At 40.0% G+C, this 25,437-nt stretch overlaps 1 protein-coding gene across 3 annotated transcripts in view; it reads right to left on the bottom strand.

Annotated features, from left to right (window-relative positions):
• Positions 1 to 10,755: 10,755 nt before the first annotated feature.
• Glcci1 (glucocorticoid induced 1) overlaps positions 10,756 to 25,437 on the bottom strand; it is a 74,427-nt gene continuing 59,745 nt past the window's right edge. For all 3 annotated transcript variants that reach the window (XM_075953858.1, XM_075953859.1, XM_075953860.1), the window contains exons 7-8: positions 14,842 to 14,962; positions 10,756 to 13,577 (exon numbers count right to left, since the gene is read on the bottom strand). In XM_075953858.1, the coding sequence (XP_075809973.1) occupies positions 13,232 to 13,577; positions 14,842 to 14,962 (467 nt within the window). In that variant the 3' untranslated portion in view covers positions 10,756 to 13,231. The remainder of the gene's footprint in view (positions 13,578 to 14,841; positions 14,963 to 25,437) is intronic.

Below are 25,437 nucleotides of genomic sequence, written 5' to 3'. Positions count from 1 at the left end.
GCTGTAGAACTCATTCTTACGGAAGAGGTCACTCGTGCTTTGCAAAAGCGTTTTAATGTAGTAAATCTTCAGCATCGTGTTCCTTACTCCAGGAAACTTGCTGTACTTAAATACACCTAGAAGAAACTGCCTGGTGTCAGACTGTTGAACTGGATCTCCTTCTTTCCTCACTGGCTTGTTACTCGGCCAGCTGTGGCACTTGCTGGGGCCCTACACAGAAGACCTCTGAAGCCAGAGGGGTCTTCGCTGGCTCACTCTCCACCAGCCAGGGAAGACGCCAATCATTTTAGAAATTCCTCTCCCAGAGAGGTTGGATTGTGACTCAACTCTCCAGCACTCAACGGCTCCACTATAAAGGGAATTCTTTCATTGATTTTTATCTAATTGTCTCCACATGGGCCTCTCAGCCCCTGAGGTGTGGTGCTCCAAGAATCAGTTCTACCTTCACAGCACCCTAGCCGCTCTCCCATGCCCAGAACAAACAGAAGCTCTCCAGATAGCAGCACTTGAGCAATCAATACCCTCGCTCCCATTCTCCTCTGCAATTTGTCTCGCCCTCTGCCAGCTTGAGTTATAGTCTATTCTGGTCTGGAGATATATGGATCTCTTCAACGGTTCACCAACTGAGGCCATACGTAAGGATTTGCAAAAAAACGCACCTATGTGTATTTTTACCAGATGAAACGGACTAGCGTTTCCATAAATTCCCAAAGGAGCTGTTGAACAATGAAAGTCAGCAACAGATTAGTGCAGAAGATACCAGGGTACTTGGACCAGCCCCTCACCCCCCACCCAGAACACTGAGAGCCCTTACCATCTGTGCAGATAGGGTCAAGATTCCCCAGTGGCCCCCTTACCAGCAGGGACACCCCTGTCTTCTGTAATCTTTCCTCTTTCCCTGCCCTTAAAGGCTGAGATAGTCAAACTGTGCCTCCATAGTCAAACTGAGGTATATTTTTATCCTGCCCATGGGAGCTGCCCTCCTACCTGAGCTGTGACTTTGGCTCCTGTTGAAAGGAGAGAGCAAATCCTCAGCACACACTAGCCTAAGCTCTGGCTACCTGCAGTTTGCCTCCCATCTGTTTGTTACCTGCCCTCGCAGACTGCCCTAACTTCTCCAACGGTGAGCCTGTGATGAGAGGCCCAGAGCTAAACAGGCTTGTTTTCTGACCTATAAACTTGGTCTGCGTTAAAGAAAGGGTACCTCAAAAAGACAAGGGGCGGACCTGGGTTGAAGCCTCAACCATCCTAGGTTTCTGGCATTTTGTTTTCCAGATCTAGGCAGGACTTGGGGGGAGCTAGACCCCCAGGATCCCAGGTAAGATGACAACCAGAGTCTTAGCCAGAGTCTTCTGAAGAGTCACGGGCAGAGCTGTCACAGAGGGGCATTTGACTGCCCCACACTAGGAAACGAAGGAAAGCGGCAAAGGACGTACAGAGGAGGAAGTTCACTGGACATCTGTTGAGTTAATGCCCATATAACTATCAACCGTGTGTGTGTGTGTGTGTGTGTGTGTGTGTGTGCGTGTGCGTGTGCGTGTGTGTGTGTGTGTGTGTTCTAACTCCATTAACTCCTTTTGACCTTACATAGCTGGTGGAAAAAGCAAGTGTTGTCCAGAACAGAACTACCCAAGGCCAGATATAGGAATTTTAATATGCATACTCTGGTCATTGGAATAAGAATGCCCCCCTTATTGATTTGAATGCTTGGTTACCATGGAGTAGTAACAATAGCTACACTATTTGTTTAGGTCAGTGGTTCTCAATCTTCCTAATGCTGTGACCCTTTAAAACAGTTCCTCTTGTTATGGTGACCCTCAAACATAAAATTACTTTCGTTGTTACTTCACAACTGTACTTTTGCGACTGTTATGAATCATAATGTAAATGTCTGCTATGCAGGATGTCTGATAAGGAAACCCTATGAAAGGATCATTTGAGAACGGCTAGACTAGGAGGTGTGGACTTGTGGGGTTAAATGTGCTGTTGTTGGAAGAAGTTTCAAGGGCTCCAGCCAAGCCCAGAGTTTCTGTCTTCCTGCTTCCTGTGGATCCAGATGTAGGAGTTTCAGCTACTTCTCCAGCACTGTGCCTCCCTGCATGCTCCTGGCCGCGGTGATAATGGACCACACTCTGAAACTGTAAGCCAGCCCCAATTAAAGCTTTCTAAGAGTCGATGTGGTCATGGTGTATCTTCACAGCAATAGAACACTGACTGAGACACACACATTGTCTTAGTTGTCCCACAGGGGAAGCGTGTCACCGGTTTTTTCTACACACACACACAGGGGCGTGTTTCGAGACAGGTTTCTCTGTAGCGCTTTGGAGCCTGTCCTGGAACTAGCTCTTGTAGACCAGGCTGGCCTCGAACTCACAGAGACCCGCCTGTCTCTGCCTCCCGAACGCTGTGATTAAAGGCGTGCACCATCACCATGGGGCAGCTTTTCATATACTTGCAGAGTCATGCAATCATGGCTAGTCTCTAATCCCAGAACATTAATCTTTTCCCTGATAATTGTTTCATTTGTTTGAAGGTTTTCCTTTTTTAACTTTCTTTTATTTATTCTTTGTTTTTTACGTCATGCCTCCCAATCCCACCCATCTCCCTCCCACTCCCCACCCCCCAGGATAAAACAAAATAAAATTTAAGAGAAAAAAAAAGGAAGAAGGGGAAAATCTCTTCATGGAAGCCACAGTGTGACTCAGTAAGTCACGCAGTGAGTCACCCCTTTATCCACACACTTTTATATGCACGCGTTCATCACGAAGAAGCATTGGTCTGGTTCAAGGCCCCTGATCACTGCTGCACCACGGACACTGTGCCCTGGCTGGGACTCTTCCTGAACATCTGTTGTTCCAGAACATTTTTATTGCTTCTAAAAGAAACCGTGTACCCATCCTCTCTCCTTCCTCAGAACCTAGCAACATCAACCTCACTTCTGCCTAAGGATTGTTCTGTATGAAAATTTCATTATCAGTGGGATTGTTTTGTACCTGGCCTGATTGACTTAGCGTAAAGTTTTATAGGCTCATCCATACCATCTCATCAGTTTTATCAACATCTCATTCTTTCTTCTTGCTGAGCAATACTCAGCTGAATGCAGTTACATATGCAACGCATGTGGCCGTTTGGGTTGTTTTGGCTTAGGAACTGTAATGCATTTGTATACAAGTTTTTGTACAGACATGCATTTTGTTTTCTTCAGTGTATAAGCAAAATTGCTGAGTCGAATGCTAATTGCACATCTCTGACCGTTACCCACTGACATGCTGCAGCCAGGCCACTGTTTTTCCTTACAACTGAGTGTCCCTGCCCGTCTCAGAGGCAGTCGCTGGGCACCTGTTGAACATGATCAAGCAGCTTCCAGAAAGTGTACTACAAACACGATCTTCTTCAAAAGCGAATCACTCCGTCATTTTCTGGCTTGGGCACAGTGTTTTAGATGAGGTCATTGAAGAAGCATCAAAGAGAGGGAAGATTTCTGGGCCCTCTGACTGCCCACTTCATAAACCCATCTCAGCACAGAAGATAACGTTAGCTGAAGCCACGCACCAGGAAACGCTCTACTCTAGCCTTTAGCTCGGGATGTATCCCAAGCTGGCGTCAAACTCATGGTGATCCTATTGTTTTAACCTTGAAAACCCTGGACATATAGGCAGGTGCCCACTCTCCAGCCACTCTGATCTGGACACCTGCGGCTCATTCTTATTAAAAATATTCCATCACTGCTACTGTGTCTTCCTCTCCCTCCTCTCATAGTTGGAAATTATCAAGCTTTGTTTTCTAAAGGACAAGATCAATAGGTAATGATAGTCAAAAATTTCAACAACAGCAAAGCTAATGCTAAAGAATTACCCACTCACACATATCCACCATTGGTTTTTGGCAATGTCTTTATGTCTTTTTGCTCCCGTGCACATTTTTATAGGGAAAAGTGGCTACACGGGCTTGTGCCCTAAGTGAAGAGTCAGGAATTGCTGCGACAAACTGCTGTTCAAAATGAGTGCACCAGTCTGTTCTTGCGGAAGGTAGTTTCCGTAGACACCTGACAGGGCGTCAAAACGCCCCAGATAAACACAAGGAAGGAAGGAAGGCTGTGCTTTCAGAAGTCTGAGCATGAGGTTTCTCGACTCGCCACTTTGGGCCTGTGGCAACACACTACATCTTGCTGGGTGGACATAGAAAACCTGTTCATTTTGTGGTAGCCTGGAAGCCAAAACAGAAACAGAGACGGGTAGGGAGTTTGATGTCCCCTTCAAGGACAGGGCTCCACTGGTTAACTCCCTCCTATGAGAGTCCATCTCTGAAAGGTTCTACTGCTTCCCAGGAGTGCCACCAGCCAGAGACTGATCCTTTAACACACAAAGTACAGACCACGCTGAACTTTCTCCTTTTATTCTCTGCCAACTGCACGGCAACAGATCGCTTTACCGGATGTTCCTCTGATTACTAGCGAGGCTAACATTTATTTTCTCGTTACTCACTTCCCTCATTTTCACCTCACCCTTATGTCCCCACCCTCTGCCAAAAGCCGGAGAGAGGGATGGTAAGCAGTGGGGTAGGCAGAGGGAGAAAGACTGCCAATCATCCCACAGAAGCTCTCATGGCTTCTTTATCTTTTACTGATCATTACAAAAGGAACACATGCTTGTCCTAAGAACATAAGTGAACTACTTCCCATGAGGGCGTGAGCACCATCCTACCACCTGCGGGGTGAGTCCAGGCAGCAGCCACTCAAGGCCTTCTCAGCCTTCCTCCCTTTACCCTCCCACAGGACCTGCTATTCAGGCTACACATTCCAGGGAGCGATCAGGCGAGAAGGTTAGGGATCTGGGTAGGACTGGCTGCTTCCTACAAAGCTTCCCGGTCTTGCTCCAGGGTGCTGGCTGGGAAGGAAGCAGGAGAGACCACACCAGTTGTTTGTCTGTAATCAGAGGAGCAGGTGAAGGGAAGTCAGCTAAGATTACCCGTCTGCCTTGACTCCCGTCCATATGAAAAATGACAGGCTGTTCATTGCAGCATCTGAGTGGTGGCCTTTGTTAACTTCTGTCCCTTGAGTGCAATTCTTTTCCTTTACAAAGTGGAATAGAAAACCTAAGAAGAGGGCTGGCTTTCCAGCGTGAACCCTTCTCCCTTTTGGCAAGCCCTTACGGAGCCTTGCATCCACTTTTATCCATCTTGTTTCCAGACAGTGGTTTGAAATAACATCCATTGCCAGCAGGGCCATAACCAGTCCTCACGAAAGGAATGCCACGGAAGCCATACTTCAATCAGATGCCAAGGCCTGAGCAGAGAAGGCCCGAGCAGAGCTTATAGTGTGAAAGGGAACCCCTTCGTGCTATCATAAAATCTTTTAGAGGAAAAACGATCTAAATGTTTAAATTCTTCGTGCTCGGAAACTGGCTATTGTGAATGAGAGAAATCCTCGCCAAACGGATATGGAACCTCTGAAAAAATAAACCATATATTTCTCCTTTGTCTTTGAGAGATGCAAATGCCTACAGAATGGGAAAGTCTACTTCAGAGGCAGTGGGTTACCAGTCTCTTGGTAACCAAGGGAACAAAACAAAACAGCACAAGATGTTCAAACTGGGTATGGTAGTGCATACTGAAGCTCCAGCTCTTGGGAGGATGAGACTGTAGAATCATGAGTTCGAGGTCAACCTGGGCTAGTAGCACAATTCTGTCGCAAAACCAAAACAGAGAGAGAGCGAGAGAGCGAGAGAGCGAGAGAGAAAGAGAGAGAGAGAGAGAGAGAGAGAGAGAGAGAGAGAGAGAGAGAGAAAGAGAGAGAGAAACATTAAGAGTTTAAGGTTAGAAAAAATCTTTTTCTGACCTTCATCTTCCCCTTTCCTTATCACCACTCTTTAAACCTGATCAACTACTCCTCTCTTCCGGTATCACTCCCCACGAGACCGTTTCCAGGAGTCTGAGGTTCTTGAGCCTCATTGTGTCTCTTAGCTGGTCTACTGTTAGGTTAACTTTAGACACACACAATAGAGGCTTACCTTCATGTGATTTTCAAGTAATAAAACTTTCTACGAGAATGTTTTGTCATAGTTAATATTCATCCTTAACTTGTCTAAATTTAGAATCATCTAGGAGACACATACATCCCTGGGCATGGCTGTAAGGGTGCTTCCACAAGAAGACCCACCCTGAACATGGGCAGCACCATTAAGCTGGGAACTTAGACTGAAAAAAAAAAGATAAGAAAAGGGTATTGTGAAGGAGGAAGTTCTACCTCAAGTGTTTCCATTACCAAGGACACCTTCCCCACCATCACATGCTCTGAGCTCAAGAAATTCCCACCTTAAGTTGAATTTGGAAGACGTTTGGTCACAGTGATGAGAAAAACCAATGAGTGGAAAATGGTACCAAAGAAATGTGGTCATTAATACAAAAAGCATGGCCATGGGAACCGGTATACAGAAGGAGCATGGACTAGTTTAAAACTGTGGGCAAGAAAGGCCAAGAATACCGTAAGCAAGCTTAATAAACCATTCCGGTGGGAATTTGGAAGACCAGAGTGCCTAAGAGAAAGACAGATAGTGGAGGCCAGCTCAGGAGGTTTTAGAGGCAAAGAAGAATTCCAGTGAGAACTGAGCTATGGGCCACGCATGCTACATTATGTATAGCAAAAGAATCAGTCGATATTCTGCCAATATCCTGAAATTTTGAGTTGGGATGAGTTAAAAAATGATAAACTAGGTTGTCTGGAAGAGCATATTTCAAGAGAGTGTGTCACTCAGTAGGGAATGTGGTATGGTTGGTGCCTACTGCTCTTAGATCTACAGTGAGAGAAGACACACACGCTCGCGCTCACACATACACACACAGACGTGAGACCACAGGTTTAAAGACGTAGGCATGGTAGGTGGGGTTCTTTGTTAGAGAAGTTAGTGTTATTAAAGAGAAGCATTGGACTCATAACCCACTTATTCTTTTTTTGTCATCAACACACAAATGTTGTCACCTTTGGAAAACACATCAGGTCAACCACAGACGGCAGTCCCAGTGTAGCAAACGACGCCTTGCCATTCCACTCTATTCATTAAGATGGACATAAGAGTTTTAAATCAATTATTCATTTTTATGTGCATTTATATATTATCTGCATATATATTTGTGCACCATGTGCATGCCTGGTGCTTATTCAGGCTTAGAGAGGGCATCGGATCCACTGGAACTAAAGTTACAGATGGCTGTGTGCTGTCATTTGCTGAGAACCAAATTTAGGTTCTCTGGAAGAGCGAGTATCCAGTCAGGGCTCTTAACCACAGAGCCATCTCTCCAGCCCCAGACAGATATAAGGTTTAAAAACACAGCTTTTGCTGAAAATCCAACCCTACTTAAAGACCCTGGTGTTGTAGTTCTTGATCCTATTGCCTCTGCAAGTATGTAGGAAAAGATGAATTTTCAGGCAATTTGGGGACATTTTCAAAGTATTATAATTGTACCATCATTTTTTTTCTTCATTCTTTCCCCAGAGTCACCAGAAAACCGGGAATATCTAGTGAGGATACTTCCTTGATCCCATCAATGTCAAGTGTGAGCAAGCCCGAGAAGGGATTGGAGTCATCCCTCCAGCCCTTTACTTCCCTGTTTTAAATACTCAGTCTTCCAATTTTTTATGAAGCTGCTACTCTAAAAAAGATCTCTTTGCCCACTGTCAGATATTATGAGCTGTATGGTGTAATTTTGGTTCTGAGAAATGATTTGGCTACCTAAACCCAGACAGCATCTTCTGTTCATCTAAGCAAATTTGCTGGCTACGAAGTCCACTCCAGAATTGGTTCTCTCTTCCTTTTAGGGTCCATTTGTGCCAACACTACCCCAGGCTATCAGCCTCATTCCTACTTGCCGGCTATAATCAGGTAAATTGTTCCTGTCCATTTTCATTTACAAAAAATAGGCTGCGGGATAGACTTGGCCCACAGCAGAGCTGGCCAGCCATCAGCATCTCCATCTCGTTAGTAGACAGAATGGTCTTTAAAGGCATTGTGTCTCAGAAAGTACAAGAAAAGCATGACTGGGGGAGGGGACACACATGCGAGCTCCTGGATCCCATCCATCTCCTGACTGCTGCAGCCTTTCCCCACGTCCACTTAGCTAATGAGGCCAGGTGACTTCTTCAAGAGCTCTCATGGGGACATGTGCTTGTCAATTTTAGGTACTTTCTGAAAGACGGGAGTTTTTGATGGCCATCATGATATCTTACTTAAAAGCACACCTTAGGTTATAGGGCTGTGCCCCCATGGGCACGTCTTCAATAATCCAGGCTTCCATTGACCGTCTGGCCATGTGGCCAGGTCACTGACCAGTGATGCGGAATCAGTAAAAACCAGAACATATGGCCCTTTATCACCTCTTACTTATTAGCATATAACTCATGTCCAGCGGGTTAATTAGTTCCTGTCTTTTAACCAAGTGGCATGTTGTCTACTTACCTAGGAACTATCTATCATCCACATACCAAGTAGCTCAAAGTCAGCCAGAACTGTTTGAGCCTCTACAGTGTCAACTGAATCCAGACATCCTAGTTGTAAGAGATGCTCCCCCCTCCCCTTTCCTATCTCTTCTTTGCTCCCTGGGTGGGGGGCATGGTTTTGTACAGACCACCCACATTCTTTAGTATTGAAAACAACCCCTTGTATGATGTAAGTGACTTCTATTCACTTTCCAGGCTGCTTGTTCGCTTACAGGTCATCAATTTTGTTTTCGTAGATTACCAAATAAATATCCGAGTCCCTGTCAGGGCTTATTCCTCCTGCTGCAACTACTTCACCTTACCCTGGACTGCAGGGAAACCACAGACAATATACAATGAGTATAACTGCATCAGCAACTTTCTGTTTGCACAAAGAGGCTGCAGACTGGCTCTGGTCCCCAGGCGGCAGTGGTTTGCTACCTCCTGGCCTGTGTCCACCGGAAGGTCTGGCATACTCGCTGCTTTGCTCAGTCCTTGGCGGAATCTTACTCCAAAGAAAGGCACCTAGATGGCATGACTGTCAGTCTCCTGTCATTACACCTTCACCTCCAAACTTGGGGTTGAGAAAAAGTCAAATCCGAGATTTATACAGACAAAATAGCAGGGTATGCAGAAGTGGAAATTCCCCCTGTCTTGAGAAGTAGCGAAATAGGAGCATAAAGGAGAACAGCTGACTGGACACAGGGGCAAGATGGTGTTTTTTATTGAACTTATTCACTGAGGCTGAGATAAGCTACAAGTCTGAGAACAGGCACAGGGTTGGAAAGTCAGACCAGCATTAAGCTTTTGAATGAAGGTATAAACTAAGGAATTCTTTTTCCAAATGAGGCTGCAGGCTCACGTGTCCAACGAACCAATAGTGAAGTGTATGGGTGAATGGATACAAGAGTTGTGAGTATTAGAGATAGGAGAGACAGGTGAAACCTCCCACAGAGCAGGGGAATACATAGAGAAAATGAACTTCAAACTAGGTGGCACCTTTCAGTGTGGGATGGGAGGTGACAGGAGGGCTAACCACGTAACTCAAAACTACAGCTGTGCCGGGCAGTGGTGGCGCACGCCTTTAATCCCAGCACTCAGGAGGCAGAGGCAGGCGGATCTCTGGGAGTTCAAGGCCAGCCTGGTCTAGATGAGCTAGTTCCAGGACAGGAACCAAAAAGCTACAGAGAAACCCTGTCTCGAAAATCAAAAAAAAAAAAAAAAAAAAAAAAAAAAAAAAAAAAACTACAACTGTTTTAGGTAGATATTGTTGGAATACCTACATTCCTACGCTCAATTTCTCTCCCCTGAGTCTAAACTTTGGTTTATTTCTTATGATTACTTTTATTAGGCTTATTATATGATTAAGTTAATCACGAAGATGAAAAATGTCACTTTCCTTCACATTCAGTTGCAATTAAAATTTAAAAACTCTTAGAATAATTTCTTGTATGGAAATATATACCCTTAGTAGACTGACGATAGATAAATCTCACTCTCAAAAACTTTTATATTTTGTTTTTCTTAAACAAAGATGTCAATAAAGCAACGATGCTCAATTTAAATGTCACATTTTATCTAATTCTGTCATGTTTTAGAAATTAACAATCCAGCTGGGTGGTGATTGTGCACGCCTTTAATCCCAGCACTCGAGAGGCAGGCAGGTCTCTATGAGTTTGAGGCCTGGTCTATAAGAGCTAGTTCTAGGACAGGCTCTAAAAGCTACAGAGAAACCCTGTCTCCCCCCCCCCCCAAAAAAAAAGAAAAAGAAAGGAACAATCCTCTGGAAAAATTGTTCTTCACAAAGCACCAAAGTGCTTGGTTATTTGAATAATCGTATATTCCTTAGTAAACATGTTTCCTTTTTGTCCTGCAGAGGTTTTTCCTTTTTATTCTGAACCTAGTAAGAGTAGAAGAAACTGCTATTATGGTTTTGTAGGATCTATACGACTTCCTTCGAGGTGATTTCATTGAATTTAAACTCATTCCCTATAAATTGCCAGGCATAGGAATAAACAGAACAGTGATTTCTCTATTGGAAATGCTCACAGCTGGAAGCGGCACAGAGATTAGGACTCTAAAACATCCAACTTGTTACCTTGGATGGAAAATGTACAAACTAAATGTCAAGAAGAAACCAAGCAGGAGAAATCTGATCCAGTTAGAAGCCTCGCAGCTCTAGATATACAGAAACTCATTGAGCACCAATGCTGCCATTATCCGGGGCAGAATTCACCTTCACTGAAGAATGTGCCAACAGTCTTTTTAAAAAACATGTAAACTCGTCCAGTTTTACTAATAACTTTATTTAAATAAGACACAGGAACTTCTATACTGAAAAAAATACAAAACAGAAGCCACACATTTCTTGTGTAAAGCCATATTATATAACTTGAATACTGTTCAGCGCAGTGGCTAAAATTAACTATATACAAAATTTAAACAGTTTCCGACAAGTTTCTACAGCTGGATGTAGGATACATTTGAGCTCACCAACTTCTGGGGAATTTACATGGCAAAGCATAAGCTTTAACACATTTGGTTCGAAACTTTAATATATGCTAAAAAACAAATGTACAACACAATATTTAGTTTCTCATGAGAAAAATAAAAGCACATCACTATAAATATCGTACATAGATTTCATCACCAAAAAGCATATTCAGTCCATCTTTCCGAAATTGATAATGATACTATTGCATCTTAAGACAAAAGCAGAGTATACGATCAAAACATCATGTAATGCTAAACCAGATATCAGAAGTTCAATGGAGCTCATATTTATCTTACTGAACTAGTAATTTTCTCCCTTTAACCATAACCTACAAAATATAGTATTTTCATCAAGGCCTGAGATTATTAGGGTTAAAGGTGTCTGCTGCTGAAAAGATTGTTTTAAAAGGTTCCCCTGTGAAAATGGCAAAAGTAAACTGAGTCCTTCTCCATGACAGTCTCCTATAATCTAACACTGACTAAAGGAGCCAGAATGCACCTTCAGGAGAGAATATTACTGCAAACTTTGGTGGGAAGGAGAGAATAGGGTTGGCAACACACAGAAGACACGCATACACACACAGCATTTCGTAAAAATTAAAATGGTGTCGCTTTATCAGCTCATCCTTCTCCAAACTCCTTAGAAGAATCAAAGAAAACCTCAGGAATGATCTAAGGAAACTGGAACATCCCTTTAACAGTAGGCAATTTGTTCCCAAATTCTAAAAACAAAACAACAACAAACTGTGGCATCCATTTTAGGTGGAGATGAGAGAACTCTAGGCTCTCACTGAAAGCAAAGGAATACAATACAAACGCTTCCCTTTGCTTTTGTGTAAGCTCTGTGTACAGACCAACAGTGTCTCAAAGTCAGACCCTCCAACTAACCAGTCAGGGATCTCTAGGGCTCTCTCACACTTCCTGGACAACTTCTGTCAAGTCTGCAAGTTCAAGGCTATTCGCTTGGGGTTATGTTCTACTCCACACATTCTAAGTCTTAACAAAATTATTCATGATAGTGTTATCTGAGGCTTAAATGAGACAGCTTTAAGCTATTGCTCTTGCAAGTCAACAAGAAGTCTGCTTGCTTCTGCTGCATTGGTTCTGAACACACTCATACTCTCTACATGAATGAAACTCATTTCCCAAATGCTTGAGGAAAACAGTAACCAAAATGTCTCACTTTTTTAACCAGCAAATTAGAATTTCCTAAAGTGAAGCTAAACATAAATATGTCTTTAGATAAAAATACTAGCAATTATGACCTTGATGGCCAATATAAACAAAAATCCGTCATTATTTATACCTGCAAAACTTCACTTGCTTTGAAATCAAACCCAGCCATTCTTTATTTAAATTTCATCACACAATATGGAATGTTTATATACAGTCTACTACTGAAGCTTTATTTGCAACATTGTAACAGTCATTAACTGAGCAACACCTTAACTTTTTTTAAAAAAAGCCACATTTACACATGTTGAAACAGTGAATGCAACAGTTGTTCTATTGGTAACCACACGACAAAAAAACGATATCATACACCACAGATTTGCTGGTTCTCACGTTCCCCATGTCCAGGATTACCATCACCTAGGGCTGAATGCACTTCTTTTTCTAATGTGGAATGGAATGAAGAAAGGGAAATGCATAAAATAAGGAAAGGCAAAAGAGTGATGTTCCCTCTTTAGCTTTGCAGCTGTGAAATATTTAATATCCCAATGTGACATACATTCCAAGTTACCTGAGTTTAGACTTCAACTGAAGTACCTGAAGCTAGGCCATAGGGTGGGCACTGTGCAACTGTTGTGGCCATTTTTTTTTTTTGCATTGTATGTATTATAGAAGTTAGAAACAAACACCTGGATCAATTGTAAACATAATCCTGAAGTACAGTATTTTCCATAGGACAAAACACAGCAAGACATTTTCTACTTAGACAGGCAACTTTTTGAAATAGAGCTTATTCATACTGAAATTTTGGAACAAAACACAGAACACAGTACTAATCTGTCAGACATACTATGAAATGCATAGTCTCCACTTAAATGCTGAATGACACACACATTTTGCAAGCATTACTGCTTTCCACAAAAACTGCTGAATAGGAGGAGTGGGTCCCTGCCAAGATCAGTGTTAAGAGCTATTTTATGACGCTAAGTATTTTGCTGTTGGTGGTGTTCAGAAAGTTTGTCACTCCATGCAGATAGATGTCTGAGATCTCATTCCCACACCATGGAACACGGGTGGAGGCCAGCTCCCCCTGCTTTAGATCATCACATAGTTCTGAGTGGAGATGTGTTCTTCTGCCTGCAGATCTTGTAGGAGCTGCTGCTGCTGAGATGGCTGCTGGACAGAGGGCTCCAGGGAGTCTACTGTGCTGGTGTCATCAGAAAGAGACGTGAAGGAAACCCGGGAAGAGAGCTGCTCTACGGTTAGTGTTGCCAGAGCTGAGCTCTGGCCAGAGTTAGGAGAGTTCTTGAGCATCAGGTCTGAGGCAGGTAGGAGAGGGCCTAGAAGTTTTACAGGACAGAAAGCTGATCCGGTTGGGATGAAATTAACCTTGTTTTTGTCAGGACATGAAAATAGAGGGGCCGAGATAGGCTGACGAGACCTAAAACCATAAAACAAAATTAGTTTGGGATCACTATAAAATTAATTACTTTGTGGATAAAATGAAGTTCTCTAACAGCTAGAATGTGAATGACAGGGATGGGTTATATACACACAGAGGGGAAACATCTTCCATAGCACAGGTCAGCTGGGAGACTAGCCACATATAGGGCATTGAAATAACATTTAAAGAAAAAACAACTTTCAAAAGGGTCAAGCAAATTTTTAGACATCTTTAGTTGTTTCCAATCACTGTGGAGGATAAAAGAAATTATACACTGTTCCTGAATATTATACATATTTATGATAAACTTTACTGTTAAGAAGTATAAAAAGGATGCTTTTATCATTTATTTGGTAATAAAAAAAACTTATTCAACTTTTTCTGGATCTTCAGATAAACATATGGAAAAAAAAGTTTTCAGTTGTCTCTCAACCAAAAGAAGAAATTCCATGTCTCCAGCCCCATCCCACTAAGCCAACAACTAACTCCTGTGTAGGCTCTGTTTCCTTCTAGGCTGCAAGAAGAGCAGACTGCATTGGTCCCTACTGGGACATACACCAAGAGCTACACAGTCATCTTCTGAGTATTTCTAGAAGCCCCAAGTTTTCAACATGAACCTCTTTTTTTTCTAATTTAATTTCTGACTTCTTCATATTGAAAACTTAAAATAAAAAGGGACAGAAAACATGAATTCAAGAGTAAACATGCTAGATAAATCTATAAAGAAAACCACTGTCCCTTCGATTTGAAGAATCGGAGACCATCTGTAAGATGCTGGTGCATGGACAATAACCTTTCTCCTAAAGGTATTTCTGTCAGCCAGCTAAACCAACAGTTTTTTATAGAAAATTTCTTAAATTTTTAAAGATTAAAAATTACTTTTCAAAAAAGAAAATGAAAGAAGAGAGAAAAACAGTATAGCGAGAATGGAAAGAGAAAGAGAGGAGAAGGAAAGAAAACGGGAAGGAAAGAGAAATGGAGTTGGGAGGAAGGAAGAAGAGAGGGGAGGGAAGGAGCAGCAGAGAGAGAAGAGAAAAGGAAGGCATTTCAGCAGCAAGAGTGAATTCCTAAGCTTCCCGTACTAGCTTATACATGTCTAGCAATCCTCCAATCCTCATCGTAGGAACTTCTGTCTATTCAATTCTCTTTTCTTAATTTGCTTTTGAAACAAACATCAGCTGGACAGAGTAGTTGATTCATCTATAATCAACATCTCAATAAAAAGCTTCCGATCCCAGCTGACAGAAAAGACATTACTTACGCCATTTCCTCAAAGACCTTCACTCGCTCACATCCCTCTGGGGGCTCCCGTTTGAACATGTAGCTGTTGTTTGGTTTGGGAGATGAAGCATACTTGGGTAACGGTGAGCTACTCCCACTGTCTGTAAATTTAAAGCAGTTATATTAACTAGGAGTTGAAAGAGCTTTTAAATTAAACTTGATTTCTGAACAGCCCTATTTCGTTACTACAAAGCCAGCCTTTTGTCACTGCAAGGGTATTTCTAACAGCCTTGTGTAGTACATTAAAAAAAAAAAAACTTAAATGTAACAGTAACCTGCCATACCACAGAATATAAAAGGATGACATTTTAGTCCTGAAAATTTCGAGAAAATCATAGCTGTAATCTGAAAAAAATATTGTACATGAATGCAATAATATGCATTAGTCATACAAAAAATTATAGGATTTATAACAATGGAGGTGATTCTCTATATGATATCTCATTGGCCAACCAATTAAATTAAATATTTTTATATGTGAATATTTTTTATCACAAAAGTTTGTAACAAATGATTCATTTAAAACACCAGGAATAATAAGCTTGTAGGGCAAAACAAGTTTGCAACCTGTCTTCCATCTACCCATAATAATGTTTAAAAAGATAATTTGCCCATAATTTTGCCTTTAAAAGCTCTGTTTCAGTACAGTTTGCATTTTAGCCACTAACAACACGAAAAATCCAAAAATATCTCTACCAAACATGTTTTCCTCATTTTTTTAACCCACAACAAAATGGTCTATTCATGAAAAGCTATAAAACCTATGTACGAATTCTCCTTTTCCTATGTGGCAAAAGTGTTTGGAAATCCAAGTCCACTAAGATGTGTCATTATCTTTGTAAGATGCCAAGTTGTAAATTCAGTCACAGACCTGTTTAATATACTGACTCTATTACCTAACTTCTGACTTAATGAAAGCCAGTGCTCACTGTTCAATACTAAGTACACAATCAAGTGGTATGTATCATTTCCACATATTTTGAAAAATGGAATTAACAATAAATTACACGACTTGCTTTAGTTTATGATATAGAAAACTTTCCAGCACTCAAAACAGAGTAACAAGGTATATATGCTTAGAAATCTGCACACTAACATTTTATTTTGTGATGTTTCAAAAGTCAGTCTTAGGAATGTAGATCTACGTTTACATTTGAAAGTGGCTGTCTCCCTGGCTGGCAATTACTTTGAAACAGTAAGACTACACATTTCTACAAAAACGACAAAAGCACATAGTTTATTACTATTAAACATATTCTTACAGAATATGGATAGAATAACGTCTTAGAAGGAATAAAATCATAGAATGACATTTAGGTTTTTTTTTATTAACTATTCAGACTTAATGATTTTCTTAGACTCAACATTTACCTGTTTCTTACTTAGACACAGAAGAAGAGAGGGTGAAAACGACCTCCTGGTCGGTGGATGTAATGGACTCAGAAGCCCGAGTCTTAGTGCTGTCTGGGAGTAAGCTGGTGTCAATAAGGCCGCAGACTCCCCTCTCAACTGCAATCTCACTTCACCATTCAAATAACACGTGAGGTCAAGAACACAAGTGGGTGAGCATGGACGGCATGAAACGCCCCATGGAGGTTTACTCGTCGGCACAGCACAGCCCACCAGTAAGTGGCATCTACTAAAGCAATGACTTTGATATCTTTAACAAGTCTTTCATGCCATTAGTTGGGGTGTGACTACATAGCAATCAATGGTCCACCGTATTATCACGGAAGAAATGCCATGTTGGCCACAATTACATATTCGAGCCTATTACACAGTTTCTCTTTATAAGCACTTACTATAATTTCAAAAAAAGTTGAAACTAGTCATGAATTAGATAACCTGAAAATGGATACATTTTTTTCTGCTGCAATTTAAAATAATTATTTGTCTTTAAGGTTTTATTTTTCCTTTAATTTCAGAGGTAGTAAGTGGTCTTTTGTTTTAACGTATCCACTTAAACATCCTTATTCTTTTTTGGAGGGAGGGTTAATGCTAAAAACAAACACAAATGTGTTCAATGATTTAAATCCTTTTGCTTTTTCAATAAAAACCATCTGGCTATAAGGGAGTATTTATAGCTTATATTTAGTAATCTGAAAAGACAGTGTAAAAGAACTACAAACAAATATTTGGGAAATCTGGACAATTTCTATCAAGTTATCATATAATTTGATTGCTTATCTTATTGTGATAGATCCTATTTATGCACACACTATACTAATATCAAATTCAAGTAACTTCCCAAATATTTTCAAGTAAATTAAGACTTGGAAAAGTTTCAAATTATTATAATTTAGAATTATATATAGAAAAAATTTTCATTAAACCATGTATGTTTATAACTAACTATCTTTCAGAAATGACATTTAATATTTTATACACTATACTCTATGACCCACAATCCCAGAATAGATGTAATTTGCATATATGATTGTTGAGTCATATATGTAAATAGGTACATAAATTCTGTTTTGTTTGTTTTTGTTTGCTTGGTTTTGGAGGGTGGGATAAATACAGGTAGGTATATTCTTTGTTATGGGTTCTACTGTAGCCTTAAGACTGTACATATATCTTGTCACTATTAGATAATCAAATAAAGTTTTAAGCAAACAATAATAATTTATAGTGCTTTATTTTGTGAGGTGCTAGGAGTTGAATGTGGTATCACACACATGCTAGATAAGTGTTCTACCACTGAGAATATTCCTAGTCAAAGCGGTGATTCTTAACCCTAGTTTACAATAGACCCAGTAGAAGCATTTTTAAATTCCGAAGTTCATATCTCATCTCTCAAAGGAGCCTGGCTTTTTTTTTTATTCTCCCCTTTGAAAATGCTTCCAAGGGTATCTGAAATAAAGGCAAATCTGAGAAACGAGTCTTAAGAGAGTTAAGAATTCTAGTCTGCAATCAAAATACCTGACTTCTACCTGTGCCTACTTAACATAACCCCCATAGTATTGGTTCATCTCTGGCTTTTGATCCATAAAACAGGAATAACTTTGAAGCACTGTTATTTTAAAATATAATGTAAAAGGACTAAGGCATAACTAAAACACAGAAAGCGCTCAAGAACACTGGCAGTAACAAATTCCTATCCTGCAAATTTTACACAAGTAAACCATTTGAAACTATTTCACTCTTTGTTCTCTCTCAGGCAGAAAAGGATGCAGTAAATGTTTTAAGTAGATTGGCCCACACTAATGCTATTTAGTTACATAAAGATAACATCCTATTTCTTGCAAGAAAGCAAGGTTATCTTTGATATGAATTTATGTGTGTGTGTGTGTGTGTGTGTGTGTGTGTGTGTGTGTTTCCAAGTGCACCTGAGTGCATGCGTCCAAGGATGCCAGAGGAAAACCTGAGGTTGTGTGTGGAGCCAGAGTAGATGAGCTGGCCAGTGATGCTCAAGGACCTACCAACCTGTCTCTACCTCCCCAGTGCAAAGATGACAAACATACATGACTGTGCTAGGGTTTTCTTTTGTTTTGTTTTACTTGTTCTTTATGGGTTCTGGGATCAAACTCAAGTGCTCATGTTTGCATGGCAAGTGCTTTATAGACTGAGTCATCTCCACTATCCTGGTAATCTTTGGAATACCAGATTCTCCAGGAATGCAACTCTCTAGTGTCAACTTTGGCAGCTGATGACAGCACCAACTTGACTGGGAGATCTAATCTAACATCTTAAAATTAAAACTAATGCCTAAACCACTGAGATCCTTCAGATTACTTTGAAAAAGAAATTATTTTGAGGATGTATCTAGCAGCAACTAACCAAAAATATGAATATAATTCTTATTCTTTCCCAAGTAGTTAGTTCACTGGGAAAATGAATATAGTATGTTGAACACTATATTCAATGATATATTAAGAATATAATAAAAAGGCATAAAAGTTAGCCTAGTGAGTTATGTTAGAAATATGACGAAAATAAAATGGATCTATATAGAATTACTAATTTGGAGTTAAAATTACTTATTTTGCTCAGGAAATTGAGTTAGTAACTAGAGTATGGATGATGGACAAAGGAGATTAGGGAAACCATACAATTATGTACCATTTTTGGCAATTAGCCTTAAGAAACGGGTAATATAATCAATTGTATCAAAGGAGTCTGCACCTTCTTGTAACTCAAAAACTAAACTGGGAAGGAGAGCTTACAACAGTCCCTTTGAAATAACCATTAAATTTCAATAGCACATACACTTTAGTTGGGATGAACATATAAATTACTCATGTGTTTATTTGTGTGTGTGTGTGTGTGTGTGTGTATGATTATTTCACAAAAGGAGAAAATATGACTACACTACCTTTTGCTACTTATATTTTTGAACGTTACTTCAGGTCTGACTATGTTTTGAATAAAATATCTAACAACCATTGTGAATGTTTGTCTCATTAGTTAAATGCTTGTCATATGTAGGTACAGTACTTTAAACGCTAACCACTTATTCTTTGGATATACCCCAAAAGGATACGCATTTCTAGATTCAACTATAGAGGGCTCTTGTTTTGTGTTCTCACAATAAGTAGACCGCCTTTACTACAACATAACCTAACAAGATTCAGTTCCCGACATGCCACTCGAAAATAGTAGTTGAAGATGAACACAAACCTATGATAGAATACAGTCTTCAAATCAATCTATGGACTAAAATCATACTTTTATTAGTTTAAATCTTAATAGTGAAACTAAGTATAAATCATAGATTAGAAAATATTTTGTATATTGAGAATTAATTTAAGAATTTTGGGAAATTCTTGCAATATAACCTTTATTTTTACAGCCTCAGGTTTTAAAATGATTTTTAAAAAAATCCAGAAGGAACATAAGCAAGGAAGTCAGGACCACGAGGGGTGCACCCACCCACTGAGACAGTGGAGCTGATCTATTGGGAGCTCACCAAGGCCAGCGGGACTGGGACTGAAAAAGCATGGGATGAAACCGGACTCTCTGAATATGGCGGACAATGAGGGCTGATGAGAAGCCAAGGACAATGGCACTAGGTTTCGCTCCTACTGCATGAACTGGCTTTGTGGGAGCCTAGCCAGTTTGGATGTTCACCCTCCTGGACCTGGATGGAGGGGGGAGGACCTTGGACTGCCCATAGGGCAGGGAATCTGGACTGCTCTTCAGACTCGAGAGGGAGGGGGAATGGAGTAGGAGAGGGGGAGAGGAGTGGGGGGAGGGGAAGAGGAATGGGGGAAAAGGGAGGGAAATGGGAGGCGGGGAGGAGGCAGAAATTTTTTTCAACAAAAAATAAAAAAATAAAAAAAAATCCAAAAGAACCAGTTTGCAAAAAACTCAAATGTTCATATTTTAAACTATGTATGTGTATATGAAGGATGCTCGAACTCATACTAAAAATGTCAATACAACTTTAAATGTTCATTTCACCATTTACTTTGTGTGAAACAGAAGATAAAGCAATATACTGTTAATATCTTGATGAAACTTTAGACAATAAACTCCAGTTCTCTTTTTAAAAAATTCTCACTAAACAAAATGACACAAACATCATTAGGCAGAAACCCACAGGGAAACATTACCTTCACGTTAGGCTGACCTTACAGCCCTTCCTCTGCACCATTCACAACTTGCCTAACGTCGGCAACCATTTCCCACATCCCCACACTGGAACTTGGCTATCTTACTCATGTCCTTATATCCCTTTGTCTAAAATACATCATCAGCCACCAAAACTATCTGCGAACATACAAGAAGAATGTACTGGAAAGCTTTTTCAGTTACTTCCTATCATTAAAACAAGTAAACTGTGTTAACTTATTTGTGGAATAAATAATAACATTTAAGGATATAGATTCAAAATAGCTAAAAAATAGTGTGTGATACAAGTTTGAAAAGCGAAGGGTTAGACAATTAAACCGCATACTTGCTTGGCCTTCTGGACTGTAGTACCTCCATCTGAGCTATGGTTCTTCAAAATTAAGCTGGTCATGTCCTCTATGTGACATGCCCACAAGATTCTTCCTGGCCCTTGAATGTTCTTGGGAATATCATTAAGACTTCTTGTAATATCTAGGTTTTCTATCTCTCGGTTCTTATTTTCTCCTCTCCGTCATTCACACATATCCAATTTCTTACAGTTCTCTACACACCTGGCCCTTGCAGAGATGGATGTTACATGAAGCCCATTCTTTCTGCAAAGGCCATAAGATACAGCATGAAATCTCTCTAAAAGATCATTATTGGCATCTAGACCATTAAGAAGTTAGGAAAGTTACCAATTTCTATACGTCTCAAATTAGGTAGCCTGTAATAACAAGCCCATGTAATCATAGGAATATGGCATATAGTAAATTATAAAAGTATAATCACCTAACCACATTTAATCATAACAATCTTATGAGGAAACTGAGATACCTAGAGGTTGAGTAACTTGTCCATGGGCCCATAATTAGTACAAGGCAAGGCAAGGTTCCAATTGATTACCCCAAAGTCAGAGTTCATTACCTAAGCTTTCTACTTCACTAAATCTTGATCTACTCAGTCTGTGTTTTCATTAGACATATGAAGAGGTGACAAAACGATCAAGTTCCTTCCTAACACTTTGCTTTTCTAATGAAAAGATTACAGCTCAGGCAACCGTTGTGGGTTGGCCTTCTGTGAGGAGATGGAATACACAGCAGCCTGTAGGAGCCCATCTTTCTCAGAGGATGACAAAAGACGATATGGAGACACCTGACAGATTCATTTTTTTCTCTACCCCTATTGATAACCTATAATTTTTTCTTCAGTCATGATTAAAATTTACCAATTATCAACAGAGTATTTAATATAAGGGAACGATGACACATGCCTTAGAAAAGCTACTACCTTTAATTTCATTAAGAAATTTGGACTTTATGGCTTCCCAATCCCTTCACCAAAGTGCCTATGACTAAGTTTGTCTACTTTTTTTTCTCCTTTAAAAGTACTACACTCTTCTCAACTGCGTGGTGGTGGTGCACAAGCAGGTGGATCTCTTTAAGTTTGAGGGCAACCTGGTCTACAAGAGCTAGTTCCAGGAGAGACTCCTGTAGTAATAAGGGCAGCGGGGCTGCGTCCCAACACCCTGGCCGCCTGAACGGCTAGCTTATGCCCGAAATTACAACACACAAACTGTATTCATTTAAACACTGCTTGGCCCTTTAGCTCTAGCCCTTACTGGCTAATTCTGATATCCCGATCAACCCATCTCTAATAATCTGTGTAGCATCAGTCTTACTGGGAAAGATTCAGCATGTCTGACCTGGCAGCTTGCTTCATTGCATCTGGCCCAGAGAGGGGAAGCATAGCGTCTGAGCTCACTTCCTCTTCCTCCCAGCGTTTTGTTCTGTTTACTCCTCCCACCTATCTTCTAACCAATGACCTTCCTCCATGAGACTACAAAGCTACAGAGAAACCCTGTCTCAAAAAACCAAATAAATAAATAATAAAAATAAAACAGTATCACACCCTATGAACATTTAAAGAAGCACAATATATAATTTAATAACTCAAAGAAAATGACACTGGTATTTTCAATATAGTAATAAAGATACTACGTTTTTAATATGGACATATTATAAAGAAAGTTAGTATAAGAAGATTTTAGAAAATCCCTATTGTTAACACCATACCTGGCAGGTATGACTGAATTTGGTAAAGACAACACAATGAACAAGACTAGGTTAACCATTGGTGCTTAAACTTAGATGTTAGTAAACAGGTAACAAGATGAAATAAAATACATATGAAACTTCCATTTGCTTATATTCTAGACTGAACTATAACAGATACAATTGAGTTATACTTACTAAGTAGTTTTGAACTATGAGTAAGATATTTATAGCTGTTACATTATCTGTTATTGGTATGATTGTAAAAATTGTATAAAGATAGGAATATGGCAATTTCAGGTTCTTATTAAATGCTTCCAGACATTGTTAATGTGTGCAATGTTTCATGTGATCTTGAAAAAGAAGACTGGGGCAAAGACCTTAGTGACATAATTCTACAATAGGGCAGTTTTGACTTGTCATATAAAGTTCTATGTTGGAATAGTATTTTCAATCTATGCATTTACCATTAAGAAGTTCTTCTAAAACAACAGGGCAGTTTTAACATGTAATATAAAGTCCTTTGTAGAAAGTGTTTTAAACTCTAGTTTTATCACTAAGAAGTTCAAACAAACAAAAAGCTTTTTATATATTTGTTCAATGAATTTAAAGGTAAGGTGATTAAAACACATATTCAACATTTGTTTTCATACTATCAACCACAAAAAAGTCATAAATTTGAGCCGATTAGGCTATGTGAGAAGGAAGAGAGCTAAGGCAAAAGTGTGAAAGACAAAAAATGAAGAAGTAGAACCCTAGAGAAAAATAGAAATATGGTTAAATAATATGAATAAGAAAGTGCCCAAACAGGTTATTTTAACAGACTTCTTAGTATCAGCTCTAGACACTAAAGAGACAAGCTAACATTTTTTATTTGTTTTCTGGAGAAGAAGGATTGCTTACAGTTAAAACTCACAGTTTAGTAATATTAATATTTGAGTCAAATTATAGTGTGAGTTAAATGGGCTTATATACCCTAGCTTAGGAAACTCCATCCACATAGTATATTTCTTTCAAGAAAATATAGCTTCAACCACAAGTAATCAACTTATGGACTCTTGGAATATAACTCTTTGTAGCTGGCCTCAATAAAATGGTTCCATTTATTTCATAATTATAACAATCACTGTTTCTACAATATCTTGCAAAATTGCAGAACTTTCTAAAAACTGCCTAAGTAACTTGTGCCAAAGATTCATGACAAACAGCAGACTGAAGTCTAGGTTTTATGGTTTGCCCAGCACTAGTCTGGCTACCATCAAGGAACATTGGCAGAGCTGCTAAAAAGCTAATATTTTGACGCTGCCATCTGTACTTATATTTTTTCCCTTGCAACTTGGACATGATGATGTAGAAGGACTTGGGCCAATTCTTTGGCTATATTTTGATAATGTTAATATAAGAGATGTCAAGATGAGAGTTTGTACTCTGAATTTGAGGCTTAGGAATTATTTTTCTATTAGATTAGCTAGCCTTGTAACTCTACACATGTGGCCAGGCTGCTTTCAGTCTTTAGGTTACTGGAAAAAACCCTAACAAAATAACAGAACTCAACCCAAACAAACAAAAAAGAAACAAACAAACTCATATGAAAATCTCCACCTGAAATAAGTTCTCAAACAACTGTTGCTTTTTCAACAGAGTGGTTTTTGTTCTGGCATTGCAACTGATAGAGTCAAAGAAAAAAATGTGCTATCTGTAACAAATTCTTTAGTTGAAAATGATAAATGATTCATGGGGAGCAGATATAAATAGGGAGAGATAACATTAGGAAAGTCAGAAAATGGGTAAATACATAACAGATGAATGCTAAAAATAATCAGCCCACCAGCGCACCTTTCAGTAGAACATATATAGTCACTGCATCTGATTATTTCGCTTCTTGCATCATTTCTCTTAAATCTCCTAGGAATGACCTGAGCTCTTTTACCAAAAAAAAATCTTTGAACTACAAAGTACGCAGGTACACAAAACAGATTCTAGGTGATAAGAAAATTACAGTACTTATTTTTCTGTTTTCATAATTAATAAAACTAGCAAGAATTATTTAGCTTCTACTTTTGTCTTTACTGGAAATAAAAACAACCATACACAGTGTAGAATAAAAACATTAATTATCAGGCAAAATTAATATTAAAAATTACAAACCACTTTAAAAGTCTGTATTTTGACAGAGAAGTCACAGGTCAAAGACTCTTCTATAGTGGGAATAATTCAATGTACAAGTTCCACAACTGATAAACCACTTTCTTTTTACCTTTAAATATTCTAAACATTGTTTAAAATGCTAAATATTGGCAAGAGTAGGCCTGAGGCAGTGAACTCCACCGGAGCAGGACCGAGCCAGCGACCTAGGCTAAAGAGGGCCTGAGACAGAGAACTCTTCTGGAGCAGGTACAGGGGAGCAACTGCTGAGCGAGTGGGCCAGAGCCAGAGACCACTGTGGTTCCAGGTGTGAATCTGGGACGTTCAAGAGAATAGACCTGAGCCAGGACCTATGCAGGTCTGGGACCTCTGAGGGAGTAGCAGAAACCAGAAATTTCTGAGAATCTGGATGTGAGTCTGGGACCTCTGTGGGAGTAGGCCTGAGCCAAGTCCTCTGCGGGTCCAGGCGCACCATAGTCTGGGACCTCTGAGAGAGAAGATCAGAGCCAGAGACCTTTCTTTAGGACCAATCCCAAGCCAGGAACCTACTCAGGAGCACATCCAGACCAAAGACATTTATAGAAACAGGTCTGAGCCGACAACCTAGACAATAGCAGGCCTAAGACAGCAAACTCCATGGGAGCTGAGCAAACCTGGGAGCACTGAGTGGCCTCCAGGAACAAGGAGTGACAACCAGAACCATGGTACTGACTGTACCAGAAGGAACAACCATCTGAGCCTTGGACTCACTGGCACCTGCAAGACTAATCACCAGAGTCACAGACAGCCCCAACTACACCAATTAGAGGAAACGATGAGTAGAC

The sequence above is a fragment of the Microtus pennsylvanicus genome, chromosome 19, assembly GCF_037038515.1.
Source record: "Microtus pennsylvanicus isolate mMicPen1 chromosome 19, mMicPen1.hap1, whole genome shotgun sequence".
In the NCBI taxonomy this organism is placed as follows: Eukaryota; Metazoa; Chordata; class Mammalia; order Rodentia; family Cricetidae; genus Microtus; species Microtus pennsylvanicus.
Note: the sequence above shows the minus strand (reverse complement) of the source record. Positions and strands in the feature narration are given on the sequence as shown.